The 17,930-nt window shown below is 49.9% G+C and overlaps 2 protein-coding genes, 1 long non-coding RNA gene and 1 pseudogene across 14 annotated transcripts; 1 reads left to right on the top strand and 3 right to left on the bottom strand.

Moving 5' to 3' along the window:
* Positions 1-518: 518 nt before the first annotated feature.
* On the bottom strand, positions 519-5,049 carry LOC144579252 (uncharacterized). The gene is made up of 4 exons (XR_013526438.1): positions 4,813-5,049; positions 4,430-4,519; positions 2,160-2,264; positions 519-647 (listed from the first exon to the last, which is right to left on the bottom strand). It is a non-coding gene; the product is annotated as an uncharacterized LOC144579252 (long non-coding RNA).
* A 923-nt stretch (positions 5,050-5,972) lies between these two features.
* Positions 5,973-14,458, bottom strand: C14H2orf81 (chromosome 14 C2orf81 homolog). 11 transcript variants are annotated; one of them, XM_035272198.3, is made up of 3 exons: positions 14,076-14,458; positions 7,781-8,011; positions 5,973-7,694 (listed from the first exon to the last, which is right to left on the bottom strand). In XM_035272198.3, the coding sequence occupies exons 1-3, from the start codon at positions 14,322-14,324 to the stop codon at positions 6,045-6,047; spliced, it is 2,130 nt and encodes a 709-aa protein (XP_035128089.2). In that variant the 5' UTR covers positions 14,325-14,458; the 3' UTR covers positions 5,973-6,044. The 11 variants fall into 11 exon arrangements, with proteins under 11 accessions (XP_035128089.2, XP_035128091.2, XP_035128090.1 ...); XM_035272200.3 differs by having other exon boundaries at positions 7,928-8,011; XM_035272199.3 differs by lacking the exon at positions 14,076-14,458 and adding an exon at positions 13,510-13,822.
* Positions 9,767-10,413, bottom strand: LOC144579250 (high mobility group protein HMG-I/HMG-Y-like; annotated as a pseudogene).
* WDR54 (WD repeat domain 54) lies at positions 13,910-17,917 on the top strand. 2 transcript variants are annotated; one of them, XM_035272213.3, is made up of 10 exons: positions 13,910-13,997; positions 14,351-14,573; positions 15,047-15,109; positions 15,501-15,567; positions 15,660-15,713; positions 16,012-16,139; positions 17,036-17,136; positions 17,237-17,399; positions 17,580-17,654; positions 17,732-17,917. In XM_035272213.3, exons 2-10 carry the CDS (start codon positions 14,352-14,354, stop codon positions 17,861-17,863), a joined length of 1,005 nt encoding a protein of 334 aa, XP_035128104.1. In that variant the 5' UTR covers positions 13,910-13,997; position 14,351; the 3' UTR covers positions 17,864-17,917. The 2 variants fall into 2 exon arrangements, with proteins under 2 accessions (XP_035128104.1, XP_035128105.1); XM_035272214.3 differs by lacking the exon at positions 15,660-15,713.
* Positions 17,918-17,930: the final 13 nt, after the last annotated feature.

Raw genomic sequence — 17,930 nt, 5'->3', positions numbered from 1 at the left:
CAATAACCACAAAAGACAGAAGACATAGAAATACTATATTTGGCCAATGCAATGGCTCACCCCTATAATCTCGGCACTTTGGGAGACCGAGGCAGGTGGATCACCTGAAGTCAGAAGTTTGAGACAAGCCTGGCCAACATAGTGAAACCCTATCTCTAAAAATACAAAAATTAGCTGGGCTTTGTGGCGGTACTTGTAATCCCAGCTACTTGGGAGGCTGAGGCAGGAGTATCGCTTGAACCCAGGAAGCAGAAATTGCAGTGAGCCGAAATTGTGCCACTGCACTTCAACCTGGAGACAAGAGCAAGACTCCATCTTAAAAAAAAAAGAAATATTATATTCAACAGGATAAAAAGGACTGTCAACCTATAATTCCTTAGCCAGAGGCAAACTGATACCCCAAAATTAAGGTGAAATAAACACATTCTCAAACAAATAAAACTGAGGAAGTTTATTATTATTAGATCATATATTAGTTTTCTATTGCTACATAACAAATTACTATAAATTCAGTGGGTGAAACAACATAGGCCAGGCATGATGACTCTCATACCTGTAATCCCAACACTTTGGAGGCCAAGGCAAGAGGATCCTTTGAGGCCAGCAATTTGAGACCAGCCTGGGCAACATAACAAGAATCCCCATGTCTACAAAAGAAAAAAAAAATTTTAATTCTAACTCTATTACCTCTGTAAATAATGAAAAAAGAAATTAGCCAGGCATGCTCCTACAGTCCCAGCTACTTGGGAGGCAGAGAGGAGAAGGATCGCTTGAGTCCAGGAGTTTGAAGTTGCTGCGAGCTATGACAGCACCACTGCATTCCAGCTTGGGTGACAGAGAGAGACCCTGTCTCTAAGAAATGTAATGAATAAATTTATTTTTTAAAAACACATTATCTCACAGTTTCTGTGGGTCAGGAGTCTGGGTACATGTTTGCTGGGTCCTCCACTCAGGAGGTCACCAGGCTGAAATCAAGATGTTATCCAGGGCTGAAAAGTCATTGAGGTTCAGGGTCCACTTTCAAGCTCACTGGTTATTGGCAGAATTCAGTTTCTCGTGACTATAGAACTGAGGCCTGGCTCCTAGAGGCCACCTGCCATCCCTGCCATGTGGCCCTCTCCACAATAATAGCAGTTTGCTTCTTTAAGGTAAATGAGAGGATCTCTTTGGCTTCTAGAAAGGCTTGAACCCTTTTTTTTTTTTTAAGAGACGAAATCTTGCTCTGTTACCCAGGCTGGAGTGCAGTGGCGTGATCTTGGCTCACTGCAACCACTGCCTCCCGGGTTCAAGCGATTCTCCTGCCTCAGCCTCCTGAGTAGCTAGGACTACAGGCTCCCGCCACCATGCCCGGCTAATTTTTGTATTTTTATTAGAGATGGGGTTTCACCATGTTGGCCAGGATGGTCTCAATCTCCTGCCCTCATGATCCACCCACCTTGGCCTCCCAAAGTCCTGGGATTACAGGCATGAGCCACCACACCTGGCTGGTTTGAACCCTTTTAAAGGGCTCACTTCATTAAGTCAGGTCCACCCAAAGTAATCACCACTTTGATTAACTAATTAGAGACTTTAACTACATCACATCAGTAAAATCCCTTATGTCAGGCAAATAGCATAATCACAGGAGTGAAATTCTATCAAATTCATGCTTTCTGCTCAGACTTAAGGGGAAGGGGGATTTTATAGGGCATATACACGGAAGACGGGGATCTTAGAGTCCATCTTAGAATTCTGTCTACCACAGATCCTCACTAAAGTAACTTTTTTTTTTTGAGAGAGAAAGAGAGGGTCTCACTCTGTCACCTAGGCTGAAGTGCAATGGTGTGATCACAGCTCACTCACCACTCACTTGACCTACTGGGCTCAGGTGGTTCTCCCACCCAAGCCTCCTAAATAGCTGGGACTACATGGAGGTGCCACCACATCTGGCTAATTTTTTTTATTTTTGTAGAGACAGGGTTTCACCATGTTGTCCAGGCTAGTCTCAAACTTCTGTGCTCAAGCAACCCACCCACTTTGGCCTCCCAAAGTGGTCGGATAACAGGCATGAGCCACTAAGCCTGGCCTAAAGTAACTTCTTTTTTTTTTTTTTTTAAGATGGGGTTTCACCATGATGGCCAGACTGGTTTTGGACTCCAGACCTCAGGTGATCTACCTACCTCAGCCTCCCAAAGTGCTAGGATTACAGATATGAGCCACCACGCCTGGCCGTAACTTCTAAAGGTGTGCTTCAGGTAGAGGGAAAACAATCCAAGACGGAAGATCTGATATACAAGAAAGAAGAGCAGGTAATATTAAATATTGATATTAAACATATGAGCAAATCTGTACAAGCATCACCTACTTAAAATAATATCTGATTTGTGAGATTAACAAAATAGTATAATTTAAATATTGGGTTACAAAAAATATTTAAATTCAACGAGAATTATTCATGTTAAGGAACTCTAAAATCTATGAATTGTTTTAAAGAAGAATGAGGATATTGGTTAAAGATATTAAGTTAAATATGTAGATTAAAAATTCTAGGCCTGGCACAGTGGGTTACATCTATAATCCTAGCTACTCAGGAGGCTGAGGCAGAAGAATCACTTGAACCCAGGGGGCGGAGGTTGCAGTGAGCCGAGATCACGCTACTGCACTCCAGCCTGGGTGACAAGAGTGAAACTCTGTCTCAAAAAGAAAAAAAAGTCTGGATTATATAAAGTATAAAAAATAATTGTTGTCACATATGAGTTTACAGTATTGTTTTTAAAATGCCAAAACTATTTTGAGCCTTACACTGAAATTAAGAATCACTCAGTGGGAAGTCAGCCTGCTGCATGAGCTGCTTCTAACACCTGCTCCTTGTCCCCCCAGAAAAAAAAATACAAAATAAAATTTTAAAATTACAAATTACAAATGAAAAACTGAGCAGGTGGTATTTGGCCAAAATTTGCTGAAAAGAAAATTATTCTTAAAGAAGACAATGGACCTTAAATTTGCAGACAGTGACATAGAGACTGAAAGTGCTCTCTGCTCAGTTGGAGAGACACAGAGCAACATTGGTGTAGTCACAGAGATGTGTAAAAAGGGGCTAATGAAGCCCCATAAATAGAGGTGGCCAGGGGAAGTGAAGGTTGGGAAAAGATCCACAGTAGAGGTAATATCTGTGCTGCCTCTTGGTAGGTGAACTAAAGTTAGTCAGGGCAACATGATCAGAAGGATAGTCCAGGTAGAAGAAACCATATGTGCAAAAACACAGCCAGAGGGTGAAAAAAAACAGACCATGGTCTAAGAGCTGTGGATTGTCTGGCTGGAGACTAGGCTTTGGGTTAAGGAAGGGCAAAAGGCAAGGCTCTCAGTCAGCAGAGGGCCTTCTAAGTGTAGAGAAAGGGCTTAGAATTCATCCTACAAAGGAGAGGGTACCTTCAAAGGATTTTAAGCAAGAAAGTGTCTTATCACCATAATGAAAAGTGATTACTAGATGTGGCAGCGGGGAGAATAGATTAGAGGAGACAGGAAAGAAGTTTAAGAAACTGTCACTAATCAAGATCCAGATGTATCATGACATGTTACAATTTGTAGAAAGGGACAAAACGATCACACTTGCAGGTGCATAGAGTTTTGCCTTTGTTCACTTTCCAGTTGGGACTAGTTTAGTTGACCACGAAAGGATACGTGAGACCCTGGCAACAGTAGTTGCCTCTCAGGAGGGGATTGGGTGGCTGATGTACAAGAAGAGAAAAACACTTAAAAAAACACCTCTATATCCTTTTGTAGGCTTTTAATTTTGTACTTTGGATATGTATTACCAGACCAAACAAATTGCTTTTCTTTTAAGAGGCTATCATTGTAAGGGGATGAGTAATTTTTTTGAAAACAAACAAAAATAATAAAGGGGCTATTATACAATCTAGGAGAAAACATCAGGGAGAATGTGCCTGCCACCCACTCTCTGAGCCTTCCCCTGGAGGAGCCCAAACTTTCTCAATCAGAAAGGGCCTCTTCAGAGGACTTAGGCCCAAGGCAGTAATGTATCAACTGTATCACCTGTATGGCCTACAGCTCTGGCAGCCCCTGAGAACAGAAACTCTGAATCTTCTTGCTTTCTCTGTTTCTAGTACCTAGTGTCCCCTCAAGAAGCCTTCATTACAATGACTGGTCTTCATTCTACTGGTCTGGCTAGAACTAGAGGATGAGAGAAGGAGGTCTGGGATCTCATATCCCCTTGCTGATTACATTTTGGTCTGAATGATTCTTCTACCAGCCTTCTAATCCTGACTTGTGCCAGCTGGGCTTCCCTAATGCGTGACACAAAAGTGTGTTGGGTCACCACTCAGCAAGCAGCTGGGTGCCAAGAAGCAGGAGGTGGTCCTGGGAGACAGTCACTAGAATGCCAGGGGTACAGGGAAGAGGGGCAGCACAGAAGATGCCCATCCTTCCTTACCTTGGAGTAGATTTGTGAGCAGAAAAAGCCCAACATAGTTAGTGGCAAAGGTGAGATCCAGGCCCTCTGGGCTAAGTGTCTTGGGGAATCCTGGAAGGAGATGAAAGCACTGTTGCTGAGTGATAAAGGGTCCACCTTGAGGAAGACATGGATTGGGAGGGACATATTACCTTCAGTAGAAATGCCACAAGGGCATGTACATGCAAAGATGGGGCTACGAAGTTTAAAGCTATAACTCAATGTCAGTTTTTTAGGGGAGGGAATGGATTAGAGTGTTTTGGCAAAATTGCATAGGTTAGGCTTTGAGGATACCTGTTTTGGGGTCCCTAAGCTAGAAAGAAGGCTGCAGAAACGTGTTTGGAGAAGCAAGCCGAGGCACATACCACCAACTCCAGCATTAACAGCAGATGTATCTCAGGATTCTCCTGTAGAAGCTTCTGGGCAAAGCTCCGAATAGAGGTCATGGAGCTAAGGTCCACCTGGCCGATCAGGAGGTGGTTGCTGTTTGAAGCTGCCTGGATCTCGTCTAGGGCTTGCTGTCCATGTTCCCTGCTCCAGCAGGCAAGGATCACTCGGGCCCCACACTGAGCCAGTTCTTGGGATACAACCTTCCTGATGCCTGCGGGAGGACAGCTTTGAGTAAGCTAATCTGAGGGTGACTACAGTGGACAAGGGACACTCTAGGGGAGGGACAAGGGTGTTGACAGTGGATGCTCCTCCCTGCCTTCCCTGTGGGTGTTGTTGGGGGCTGAGGCCCATTGTGAGGAGACAGGGTGGGAGGAGCACCTCACCACTGTTGGCCTCAATCACTATGGTTGTTTTCCCAGTCATATCTGTGGAGCAGTGCTGGAGGTCCCAGGGATGAGACTTCTGCCAGAGCTGCACACATAGTTGAAGCAGGAGGACCAGAATAAGGAGGACAGAGCCAGGGCCCCAGACCAGGGTGCTGAGTGTAGCCCACGGCAACATAGCAGAAACTTCCTGGGCCTGCTGGGGAAATGCTATAGGAGAAAGTCGGGGCAGGATAAATCTGGGCAGAGTGGAGCCTAGCAATAAGGCAGGTGTGGAGCCTAGGATAAAATTTAAGGAGGCACTGACTCTTGAGTTTGTTCAGTAGACTCTTTGAATTTGAGAGTTCCTCCTTAACTCCAAAAGTGAAATTTGGATTTGCAGTCTAGGGTGAAGTGACCAAGCTCCAGGGACCAGGGAAGCAAGAAATCAGGTTCCTCACATCTGGAATCGCTCTGTGCTTATGCAGGGCCATCTCCTTCCTCCCCTACTGAAAGGAGACTTGAAGTTCTCTCTACAGAGCCAGACCTGCTGGCAGCCCTTATGTCTACTCCTTTGGGGAATGGGGGTCTCTCTAGAATGCCTCTGTGACAGCGCAGCTTTGGTGCTAAACCAGGGTCTTCTAAGGGTGGCGAGGGGGCTATTTCCTGAACCCTAGTGCTGTCTTCTTTTAGGCCTGCAGGATAACAGCTTCCCTTGAGTTCAGTGAGAGAGTGAACACCCTGGAAGAAACTGACAGACAACAGACCACTTGCTAAGGCAACTCAGGTGTTTATTTCTGGCAAGCAGAGGGAGGGGCCAGTTACCACTGCCAGAGGCTCAGGGCTCAGAGTGAGGCAGAGGGCTTAGTAGGGCATGCCCACACCTTGGGGACTGAGTTATCCAATAGCTGTGCCATGGTCACCTGGGGCTTTGGGGGACCTGTCTGGATGGGTTGTTGCTCAATGAGAGGAAAGGTATCACCTTCTTTGTCCTCCAGTTCAGGCACACCAGAGCTGAGGAGCACTTGGGTGCTCCGGTTCCACATGCTCACACCAGGGGCCAGCTTCATGGCTTCTGGCAGCAACAGGGGCTTCCACATCACCTGGGAAGTGGCTTCAAGGACCTGGGGTGTGGTTTGAGGCCATCTCCCAGAATCCAGGCCTTCCCTGTCTTCCAGCTCCAGACCCTGTGAAGGTATGCGGGTCCGGCCAGCCCACAGTTCGCTCAGCAGCTCGGCCTCCTGCTCCCAACAGCTGGGCCACCGGGCACTGGGCCACAGCTTGGGGCTGGGGCTGCAGACCACATCAGGGAATACCGGGTGTGTGGTGAGGAGGCGGATCCCAGAGCTGGGGAGTGATAGCTTTGACAGGAAGCATGGCGACGATAGGCCTAAGTTTAAAGTAGGAAACTGGAGTGTGGGGCCGGAGTCCGAGGGGCGGAAAGGAACGCCTGGCTGGAGAGGGAAGAACGTTGCCGGGGAGACGCGGGTGCCCGGGCTGGGGGCTTGGGGTTTGGCCCGGGTCTTGGTCTTCCTGTCTTGCTGGCGCCCGTGGTAGGTTTCCAAAGGGCGTTTCTGAGAGTCTGACACCAGGACCTTGGCCAGGGGGCGCACGCAGTGGCGAGGGAGCCGCGCAGGGTCTAGGCGCTTCAAGGCTGCCTTGCAGGGCATCCTGTGGTGTTCGGCCTGCTGCTGCTGGAAGGACACAGAGGGGTGCGTGGCGTCGCCCACAGAGGGGCAGGACACCCATACGCCCGAGGCGAGGCTGAGTACCCCATCTGACTTGTGTTCCAGCTGATCCCCAGCCTCGTCCAGTTGGGGCATGCAACAGTAGAGGTCCTCCAATGACAAATGGAAGCCAAAGGGCTGTCTCCTCTCGGTTGAGGCCTGGGGGCTGGCTACCACAGTGGGCTCCAAAGACAGGTTGGCATCGTCGGCAGGCGCCTTCTCCACCAATAGTTGGAAGCTTGCGCTCGAGGACCCAGCCGAGGAGAAGCGGCCTCTGGACTGGCAGTCTGCTTCCTCTACAGGACCTCCGGGCCCTGCCCCCTGAAACAGCTCCGATGTGGGAGAAGGGGCCGAGGTGACTCTCAGCTCTGGAGAAGTTTCCCAAGACTCCTTCTGCTCCTGGGAGCCTCGACCTATCCACGACCTTCCTAAGGGGATCTGGTCCACGCCCCCAGGGTCCTGGGAAAATGCACTCGGGCAGTGAGATGTCGGAAAGGGTAGACCAGGAGTAAGGGCAGAGGAGTCCGAAGAGGCTCCTGAGGAGTGTACTTCACCTGGGAAGTTTTCCAGGCCCTCCGAGGCGGGCGCGTGCAGCACGGGCACTGAGCCCTGAGCCCACGAGTCCGTCGTGCATGCCGAAGGCTCCTCATCCTCACCCCATGTGGGGTCCTCAGCCACTGCAGATTCTCCCTCATCCCGGGCCAGGAAGCGCCACTCCGTGATCTGCAGCATGGCCTCCCGCGCCTGGTTGATGGTGAATGGAATGCACTGCGGAGGCGAGAGAGGGTCTCAGGTAGGCAGGGAGGGACGGGAGAGGTAGGAGATGAGTCTGAAGGACCCGGATCCCAGCCCACCTGCTGAGACAGGTAGACTTTGAAAGCAGAGTCCATGACTCGAGCCAGCAAGTCGGCCAAGATGTCCCCTACCACATCCTCGCCCTCCTCGAGGGCGGTAAGTGCCATCCACTCGGCCTCACTGAGCCGCCCAGGCACGATATCCACCTGCGGCACTGGCACGGTGGGTGGCCGCACTTTTTCCGCCTTGGACCGGGTCACCCCGCGGTCTCGGACCTGCCTCTCCTGCCTCTGTGAGAACAAAACAGGATAGTCAGAGCAGGAAACCAAGAAGTGGAACGGAAGAGCAGCCATAGGCTAGGAGGAAGCTTTCTCAAGTTGTCCAGTAGGAAGGAAAAGGGAAAGGGCCAACTGAGGAAGAGCCCACTATGCGACAGATACTTAGAGGATGTTTGACCTAATTATTAATAATTTTCATAACAGCCCACTAACCACATTTGACAGATAAACTGAAGTGGGGAGGCTGAGGCAAGATAATTGCTTGAACCCAGGAGGCAGAGGTTGCAGTGAGCCGAGATTACTGCGACTGCACTCCATCCTGGTGGCAGAGTGAGACTCTCAAAAGAAGAGAAAAGAAAAGAAAGGAACTGAAGTCTGACAGAAGTTAACCATCCTTGCTTGGGAGCACACAGTGAGCAAGCCCAGGCAATGTGAAGGTTTAACTTCATATCCCTTATACCAGTGAAAAGTGTTCAAAATTCTTGAGAGTTCAAAGAACTTGAGAAAGACAACTCAGTCAACAGTCCTGGAATTATTGGTGCTATTTAGAGTCTTCTCTACATTTTGTTTTCTGGAAAAGGATTTTTTTTTTTTAATTCAAGTAACTGCAAATTGGAAACCAGAGGGGGAGCCCCAGGCTGGGGCAGATCATGGCTACCCCTCCCTGACAGACCAGGAAGAGGAGGTGGCCCCTACACCCTTTATGGTTGATTGGGGGCCCCTTGCTCACTCTGCTGCAGCATCCTAGGGGCAGGACCCCAACTGGAGTAGTTGGTCATCCAGCCTGCCATGCTCCACCCCCTCTTCCCCACAGAGTATCTCAGGGAGGGGATCATGGGCAGAGCAGGAGGCAATGAGGATGAACATTTGGCGCTGGTAGCAGCAGCAATAACAGATGTCAAAGAATGGAATATTGAACCAAAAACAACACAACTGCCCAGAGGTAGTTTATGAACAGAGGAAAAATGAATGGAACCAGAACTTTTGGGGGGTGGGAAGAGCAGGAGGATTGGGACCAGGCAGGGTGAGCTCCTTGTTATTGGTGCCCCATCTGAGGAGGGGGAAATGGCTGAGTGGTGGAAGCAAAGTAGGGTTGGAGAAGCAGCCCCAGCCCACCTCAGGTGGCTGCCACAGGGCTCAAGGGCCCCACCAGGACAATAGGTGACTGCATCTCCATCACTGCAATATGTACTCAGATCCCAGGCAGAGGGCAAGGGGGCTGGGGCCACTGCAAAGAGAGAGGAGGGGACTCACACCCCTCCTGCTTTTCTGTAGCCAATGGGGGCTGTCCAACCTAGTGCAGGGACTAGGGAAGATGGGGAACAATGAAAGGTGTGAGCCCCATGTGGTGACAAAGACAGTTTGGCTGAGGGAATCCTGGGGGCCAGCACCCCCTTCCATAGGCCACACCTTCTGATGCCAGGACAGTGGAGTGAGGCATCCCAGAATGGGGACTTGGGCCCCTTTTAAGGCCAGGGAAACCCTCCCAGGCCCCTCTATGGGAAGCCAGAGAGAACAGTGGAGGAGCAGAGAGGTGGTCCCCAAACCAAAAGCCCAGAGAGCAATGTCCCCACTACCAAGGGAGTGGGGATGCAGCAGGGTCAGGGTGTGACTAAGTGGGACATTGGCTTTGTCCAGGAGGGCATGTGTGCATGCATGAGTTGGGGGGGGAAGGGGGAAGGAACTGAGTGGGGCGATTCTCCCAAGTCAGCTCATTGCCCTGCAGCAGCTGGTGTGCTGTGTAGTGTGGTGGTAAGGGCACAGGTAGAATATGGGGGTGGCCACCGCCGGAGGTGATGGTGGGCCTGGGGAAGGGGTGGGGGTGGTGGGAACTGAGCATAGCTGTCCTGTCCCAAAAGGAAGCTGCTCCTCCAGTGAGGAGCCAACAGCACATGTGGTCACTGCTCCTCCTCCGAGGACTCCTGTGAGCTGCCTTCCTCTTCCTCCTTCTCCAGTTTTTTGGGTCTGTTCCTTTGTTTCCTTCCTAGAACTGGGGTAATTTTTCAGGTCTCGGTAGCACCCTTGTTTTTGCTTCCCTTTGGTCTGTCCTGAGGTCTCTTAGGTGTTGGTACTTGACTAGGCTTCTTCTGACTCCCTACCAGCGCTGTCCTGGGACTCACTAGAGGCTGCTTGTGTGGCCTGCCCTGGGCCCACTTCTCAATGCTGTCCTTTTTCTGCTTGGAGGCCAAGGGCTGGCTGGACTTCCAGCTTGACTTGCTCATCTTCTCTACTCTAAGGGGCAGGTGGAAGAATGATGGCTGGGATGTGGGAGCTCGGTAGCCGGCCTGCAGTGTGCGCTCCGGGTTGCCTGGAGTGGCGGTGAGGGGCCCTGAGGACTGGCCTGGCTCCAATGCCGTTTTGGCTGGTTGCAAATACTGGATGCCTTCTCGGGGCTCAGAGTCCCAATTAGAGGAGCACAGCCCCGACTAGGGAGCTTAAAAACTTTTCTACATTTTTTTACCAACTATTCTTTTCTCCATTTTATGATAATTTACCCAGTATCACACAAGAAGAGGTAGTGAAGTCAGAATCCATTCACATGCAAGTCTGACTCCAGAGCCTCTCAACCAAAGACATTTAAAACAAACTTGAAAAAAGATAAATATCCCCATGTAAATTGAAAGCTCATATAAAAGAAGAAAAATTGGCTGGGCGTGGTGGTTCATGCCTGTAATCCCAGCACTTTGGGAGGCTGAGGCAGGTGGATCATTTGAGGTCAGGAGTTTCAGAGCAGCCTGGCCAACATGGTGAAACCCCAGCTCTACTAATAATACAGAAATTAGCCAGGCATGGTGGTCGGCGCCTGTAATCCCAGCTACTAGGGAGACTGAGACACAAGAATCACTTGAACCTGGGAGGCAGAGTTTGCAGTGACCTAAGATCCCACTACTGCATTCTAGCCTGGACAACACAGAGACTCTATCTTTTAAAAAATAATAAAATTAAAAAATGGAAGAAAAATGGCCAGGCACAGTGGCACATACCCATAGTTCCAGCTGCTCAGGAGGCTGAGGCAGGGAGTTCAAGTCCAGCTTGGGCTATATTGCAGTAAATTGCTTGAGCCCAGGAATTCAAGTCCAGTTTGGGCTATTTTACAGTAAAAATTTAAACTATAAGAAGGAAAACCATTTAAGATTCCAAAGAGAAGCAAAGGACATGACATTTCACAAAAGAGGGACTGTAGATGACTAATAAATATAGTATTGAGATTCTGATTTCTAGTTCATCAAATTAGAAATTATTTTAAAAATAAGAATACATTGGCAAAGGTTTGGTGTGACACCATCCTGCAGCAGTATGCATGAAGACATTAAAAAATGTTTTTGCTCCTTCAACTCTGCAATTTCAGTTCTATAAACACAACCAAAAGGCATTTTATGAAATGAAGATAAAAATATGTTCTCCAACAAATTCTTTGTGGTTTTGTTTATAATAGCAGAATATTGAAAACATGTTTTAAAAAGAGAATAAATAATTGACTATGCTATAATGAAATATTATGTAATGATTAAAGGTAGTCTTTTTTTGTTTGCTTGTCTTTATTTTTGAGACAGAGTCTTGCTCTGTCACCCAGGCTGGAGTGCAGTGGTGCGATCTTGGCTCACTGCAGCCTCTGCCTCCCAGGTTCAAGTGATTCTCCTGCCTCTGCCACCACACCTGGCTAATTTTTAAAAATATTTTTAGTATGGGTTTCACCATGTTGGCCAGGCTGGTTTTGAACTCCTGGCCTCAAGTGATCCACCTGCCTCACAGGTGTGAGCCACCACATCTGGCCATTAAAGGTAATCTTAATCCCAGCACTTTGGGAGGCCGAGGAGGGTGAATCATGAGGTCAAGAGATTGAGACCATCCTGGTCAAAATGGTGAAACCCCGTCTCCACTAAAAATACAAAAAATTAGCTGGGCATAGTGGTGCGTGCCTGTAATTCCAGCTACTCAGGAGGCTGAGGCAGGAGAATTGCCTGAACCCAGGAGGCAGAGGATGCGGTGAGCCGAGATCACGCCATTGCACTCCAGCCTGGGTAAACAGGAGCGAAACTCCGTCTCAAATAAAAGAAAGAAAGAAAGAAAGAATTTGCAATGGCATAAAGAAAATGTTTATGATGTAATGGTAAGTGAAAGAAGCAGGATACAAAATTACATATCAATTATGATCTCATAGATGTAGACCACTTTGTGTTGAACAAAAGGAAAACATCAAAATGATAACAGAGGGTATGTTTCCTTCCTATGCTCTTTTCTATTTTGTAAGTTCTCTACGATGAGTTTGTTTCCTTTTATAATAACTTAAAAAAAAAAAAAAAGACTAGTCCCCAAAACTCACTTTACTGACATAAAAAGTTTACAAACAATCTCTTTGGAGCTTCCTCAATTCCTCACACCAGTCTCCCCCAACCTGGTTCCTTCCAAAATTCACCTTCAAACGTGACCTTTCTAAACCTTTGCCTATTGCTCCACTGAAACCTCATCTCATGCCTGTTTCCTAAAATTCATTCTCCCCGCAAATCTGGTGTTTCCTAAGTCTCGCACTGAACTCAAAATCCTTTAAGTCTCATTACCCCTATTCACCAGTGAGAACAGCCCTGTGGCAAGCACCCGGAGTGGCCCACAGCCCAGGCCAAGCTTGACTAGAGCAGGGCTGAATGGACTGGGTAAAGAGAGTTGGTTCCTTAGACCTCCCTCCCAGCCTCGCATCTGACACCAATGACGGTGACCAGAGAGGACAGAGATATTTTTTAACAAAAGCTCTTCAATCTGCTTTTTTTTTTTTTTTTTTTTTGATACAGAGTCTCTCTCTGTCGCCCAGGCTAGAGTGCAGTGGCACGATCTTGGCTCACTGCAACCTCAGCTTCCTGGGTTCAAACGATTCTCTTGCCTCAGCCTCCCGAGTAGCTTCGATTACAGGCACGTGCCGCCAGCCAGCTAATTTTTTGTATTTTGTAGAGACAGAATCTCGCCATGTTGGCCTGGCTGGTCTTTTTTTTTTTTTTAGACGGAGTTTTGCTCTTGTTACCCAGGCTGGAGTGCAATGGCGCGATCTCGGCTCACCGCAACCTCCGCCTCCTGGGTTCAGGCAATTCTCCTGCCTCAGCCTCCTGAGTAGCTGGGATTACAGGCACGCGCCACCATGCCCAGCTAATTTTTTGCATTTTTAGTGGAGACGGGGTTTCACCATGTTGACCAGGATGGTCTCGATCTCTCGACCTTGGGACCCACCCGCCTCGGCCTCCCAAAGTGCTGGGATTACAGCCGTGCGCCACTGCACCCACCCTGTTTTTCTTTATTTTAAAATTGACTGGCTCTTAAACAATTTGACTTTCAAGTGTAGCCTCTTGTTATTTAACCTATTTATTCCTCTTGAAATTATCGAAATAGATTATCTGTTAAAAATGCCTGGTTTCTGGTTTATCCATTTAAATGTTAAGAGACTTATTACATTCATTAGCTGTTTCAAAATCCACTTCCTGTTCTCAGGCTGTACACCACCCACGGACCCTGTCCCTCATTACTTGAGTGTGACAAAGTGTGTCGTGTGAGTGGGCACCGTGCAGGTGTAGGTTTTCTGCCCGAGTATCGACGTGGCTTCCTCGGTCATCTAGAACTCCAGCGCTGTGGGCGGGAGCAAGTAGCGGTATCCCGAGGCCCAGAGCCAGCCCACTGTTCCCAACACCGACCTTAACGGCCAACCCTGGCTCTGGCGCATCCCCAGCTGAACTGAAGCTCACCGAGCCTTCATGCGCCATCGCCAACGCGATCCTGCAACGCTGGTGTTTCTGCGGCACCCGGACCGCGCCGCCGCCTAACAGTCGCCTCGGCAACCACGCACTCCGGGTCGCTCGCCCCTCCCACAGTTGCCCCGGCAACCGCGCCGCCCGCTGCTAGTTCCGGCCGCTCACTCGGCCCGAGGGCAGTGCGTACGTGCGTCGTCTCTATGGTGGCGGCGGATTTGGAGGGACCCTACGAACCAGCAGTCAGTCGAGCCGATCTGGGGCTGCGGGTATGACCTCTGACCTAGGCCGGGGGCCTCAGGGATCCGAGCCGAGGGAGAAAGCCTTGGGGGCTTCATCACACTTACTTGGCTCGCGGGCTTGGGGCCATCGGGTGGTCCTGTGTCATCACTTCCTCCTCTGGGATTCCCCCGTCGCCCCCCAACAGCCCTGGGACTCCCCTGTCTTGCTCCTCGAGACTCTCCCCACGCCTTTTGGCCCTCCCCATCACCGTCCTTGGGGCACCCCATCCCAGGACTCAGTCTCTGACGTCTTCCGAAATGCTCGCTGATAGCCGCCCTCCGGAATCTCCGCTGCGTCTTGTTGGTTGCGCGCATGGTGATTCGGGTGCACCTTCCCACAGGATGTTTCGCTGGGAGCGCTCCATTCCCCTTCGAGGTTCGGCCGCCGCTCTATGCAACAACCTCAGTGTGCTGCAGCTGCCGGCTCGCAACCTCACGCATTTTGGTGTGGTTCATGGACCAAGCGCCCAGCTTCTGAGCGCTGCTCCTGAGGGTGTACCTTTGGCCCAGCGCCAGCTCCACGCTAAGGAGGGTGCTGGAGTGAGCCCCCCACTTATCACTCAGGTGAGGCATGGAGTTGGGAGTGATGTTGCTGAACCCAGTCCTACCCCCGCCCTTTCTCTCCAAACCTCCAGGAGCAGGCGTGTCCTAACCTCAGAATCCTCACTCATGCCGGGCGCGGTGGCTCACGCCTGTAATTCCAGCACTTTGGGAGGCCGAGATGGGCGGATCACTTGAGGTTAGGAGTTGGAGACCAGCCTGGCCAACATGGTGAAACTTCTTCTCTACTAAAAATACAAAAAAATTAGCCAAGTATGGTGATGTGTGTCTGTAATCCCAGCTACCTTGGAAGCTGAGGCAGAATAACTCGAACCCGGGAGGCTGAGGTTGCAGTTAGCCGAGATCGCACCACTGCACTCCAGCCTGGGTGACAGAGCAAGACTCCGTCTCAAAAAAAAAAAAAAAGAAAGAAAGAACTCTGACTCCTCATCATCCCTGCTTTGATTTTCTCCCTATACTGATGCACCTCCCTCCAGGTCCACTGGTGTGTCCTCCCCTTCCGAGTATTGCTGGTACTCGCCTCACATCGAGGAATACAGGTAAGGACTCTCCTGCTTGTCCCACCAGAGCTTTCTTAGTTCCCCTGCCAGGCTTCCACACTCTTTCCTACTTGCCTCTAAACATTTCCAAACTTTCCACATGCTTGGCCCACTCACTCTTTTTCTATTTCTTATCTTCAATCCTTCCATCTTTCCCATTTCCCAAGTGCCACCTCCAGTATCTGCCCCTTTACTAGCTGTATGTCCTTACAGTATTTCCCAGCCTCACTTTCGTCCTCTGAATAAATGAGGATAAAAAATAGTACCTACATCCCAGATTAGTTTTGAAGATTAAATGGGCTAAGCCTAGCATGATATGTGAAGTACTCAGCACAGAACTCAGCAGAGGTCAGTTGGGTTATGCCCCCTGGTTCTTGCCCCTGTCTTCCAGATGTATGAGTCTGATGGCTCCACCATGGTCTACTGGCATGCACTGGACTCTGGAGATGCCACCCCAGGTACCTGCAGAACCAAGTGGGGTGGGGGCAGGGAATGTTTGCTAGAGCTGCGGGAGGGGATATTTCTGATTATTCTCCCCTTTCATATTCAGTACAGGCTGTGTTTGCCCGGGGAATTGCTGCCAGTGGCCACTTCATTTGTGTGGGTGAGGGAGCCAAGGGCAGGGCATGGAGGGGTGCTGGGGCATGTGGGCTGTGGCCAGGAAATTGTGGAAAGTTAAAGGGGAGGGTAGAAGTGCAGTGGAATCAGAGACTCCAGTAAACCATGGAAGGGTTCAAAGGGTCAGAGTGATAGGATGAGGGTAGTGAATGAAGGGGCAGAGCTGTCGAAGCAGTGAGGGGGGTTTGTTACTAAGATTTCTGGATGGAGTGAGTGCTGAGTATGGTGGCTGAAGACCCAGGAGGGTCATGAAGTCATCACTGGGGCACTGGTTCTGGCTGCAGGAACATGGTCAGGCCGGGTGCTGGTGTTTGACATTCCAGCCAAGGGTCCCAACATTGTACTGAGTGAGGAGCTGGCTGGGCACCAGACACCAATCACAGACATTGCCACTGAGCCTGCCCAGGGACAGGTGAGTGGACGTCCCCTACCCACCTGGGAGCTTCCCCATCCTGGGAGGCAGGGGACCTGGGTTTGAGTCTTGGCTCTGCCACTAAACAGGTAGATGGCTTTGGGCAAATCTGCACTTTCCTAGTCTTCAGCAACCAAGTTCGGTGACAAAGCCAGAGATACTTTACATTTATGTAGTATTTTATACTTAACTAAGACTATAATATTGATGTGAAATGAGGAGTTGGAACAAATGGTTTCTAAGATATTTTCTAGTTCTGAAATGTGCAGCCTCCATCTCTGGGGAAAGTCCTACCTATTCAGGCCCAGCTCTAGTGCCATCTCTCCTCTCCAGGAAGCTTTCCCTATATTCTAGCTCCCACTGATCTCTCTTAGCTGAACCCTGAATTGGCACTGCCCTCAAAAGACAACTCTTATCTCCCAGTTAGTTTGCAAACCTTTTGAGAACAAGGTATGTATTTTCTTATTCATATTCTCCATTGCACCTGGCATAGGGCTAGGCCCATAGGCTATGTTGGCTGCCTAGTGTTGGGGGTGCAGAGGCCCAGGGTCTAGTCATGACAGTGACTGGTCACAAGACCTCCAGAAGGTCATGACACTGTGGCCTCAGTTTTATCATCCATCCAGTGAGGCAATTATGCACCCCCTTCTAACATGCTATTGGGGGATGGGACTCCATGAAGAAATCCAAGGAAAGCAGTTCATGCTTCCTGAGGGAGCCTTTAGGAAGGGTTCTGGTAGGGGTGGTTTCTGATGGGTCTAGCTAGTGAGGGCTCCAGATCTTGCTCTTTCCCTGGTGAGGGAAAGATGCACACACGGCCTCTCTTCCCCTCCTGCCCTGTATATGGGACCATAGCAGGGGAGAAAGGGAAGGGCTGATCTTGCCTTTCCCTTCAGGATTGTGTGGCTGACATGGTGACGGCAGATGATTCAGGCTTGCTCTGTGTCTGGCAGTCAGGGCCAGAATTCACATTATTGACCCGCATTCCAGGATTTGGGTAGGTGAAGCAGAGATGTAGAGGGCTTCCTGAGGTAGCTTCAGGATGGGGAGTAGGATTTGGTCAGGGCAAAACAAAAGTTGGGTGTCACCCCTTGCAGAGTCCCATGCCCCTCTGTGCAGCTGTGGCAGGGGATCATAGCAGCAGGCTATGGGAATGGACAAGTGCATCTGTATGAGGCCACTACAGGAAATCTACATGTCCAGATCAATGCCCATGCCCGGGCCATCTCTGCCCTGGACCTGGCTCCTGAGGTGGGCAAGGTCAGTGTCCTCCTCTGTCCCTACATACCCTTTTTCGTGGCAGTGGAATGTTGAGAGAACACCACAGGCTTGTGTTTGCAACTCAGCATAGCCTCCTCCCTGGGGCACCTGGACTGGGCATTCCAGATTATACCTGTCCCCTGTCAGGGCATTCTGACTCCCCCTCTTCCTCTTCCACAGCTACTCTCCGCAGCTGAGGACACCTTTGTGCATATCTGGAAGCTGAGCAGAAGCCCAGAGAGCAGCTACATTGAGGTATGTATCATGGGATGGGTGGAATGGGGGCCCAAGCATGGGGCAGCAGGCCCTGACTAGCCCTCTGCCCCCCCCAGGTGGAACACTGTCATGGTGAGTGTGTTTCCGACACCCAGGTGTGTGGTGCTCGATTCTGTGATTCCTCAGGCAGCTCCTTTGCTGTGACTGGCTATGACCTCGCAGAGATCCGGAGATTCAGCAGTGTGTGAGAAGAGCAGCCTTCCTCTGTCACTGTGGTATTCATAAAGTACCCGCTCCACCCAGCCCTTGTCTGAT

The sequence above is a fragment of the Callithrix jacchus genome, chromosome 14 (assembly GCF_049354715.1).
Source record: "Callithrix jacchus isolate 240 chromosome 14, calJac240_pri, whole genome shotgun sequence".
NCBI lineage: Eukaryota > Metazoa > Chordata > Mammalia > Primates > Cebidae > Callithrix > Callithrix jacchus.
Note: the sequence above shows the minus strand (reverse complement) of the source record. Positions and strands in the feature narration are given on the sequence as shown.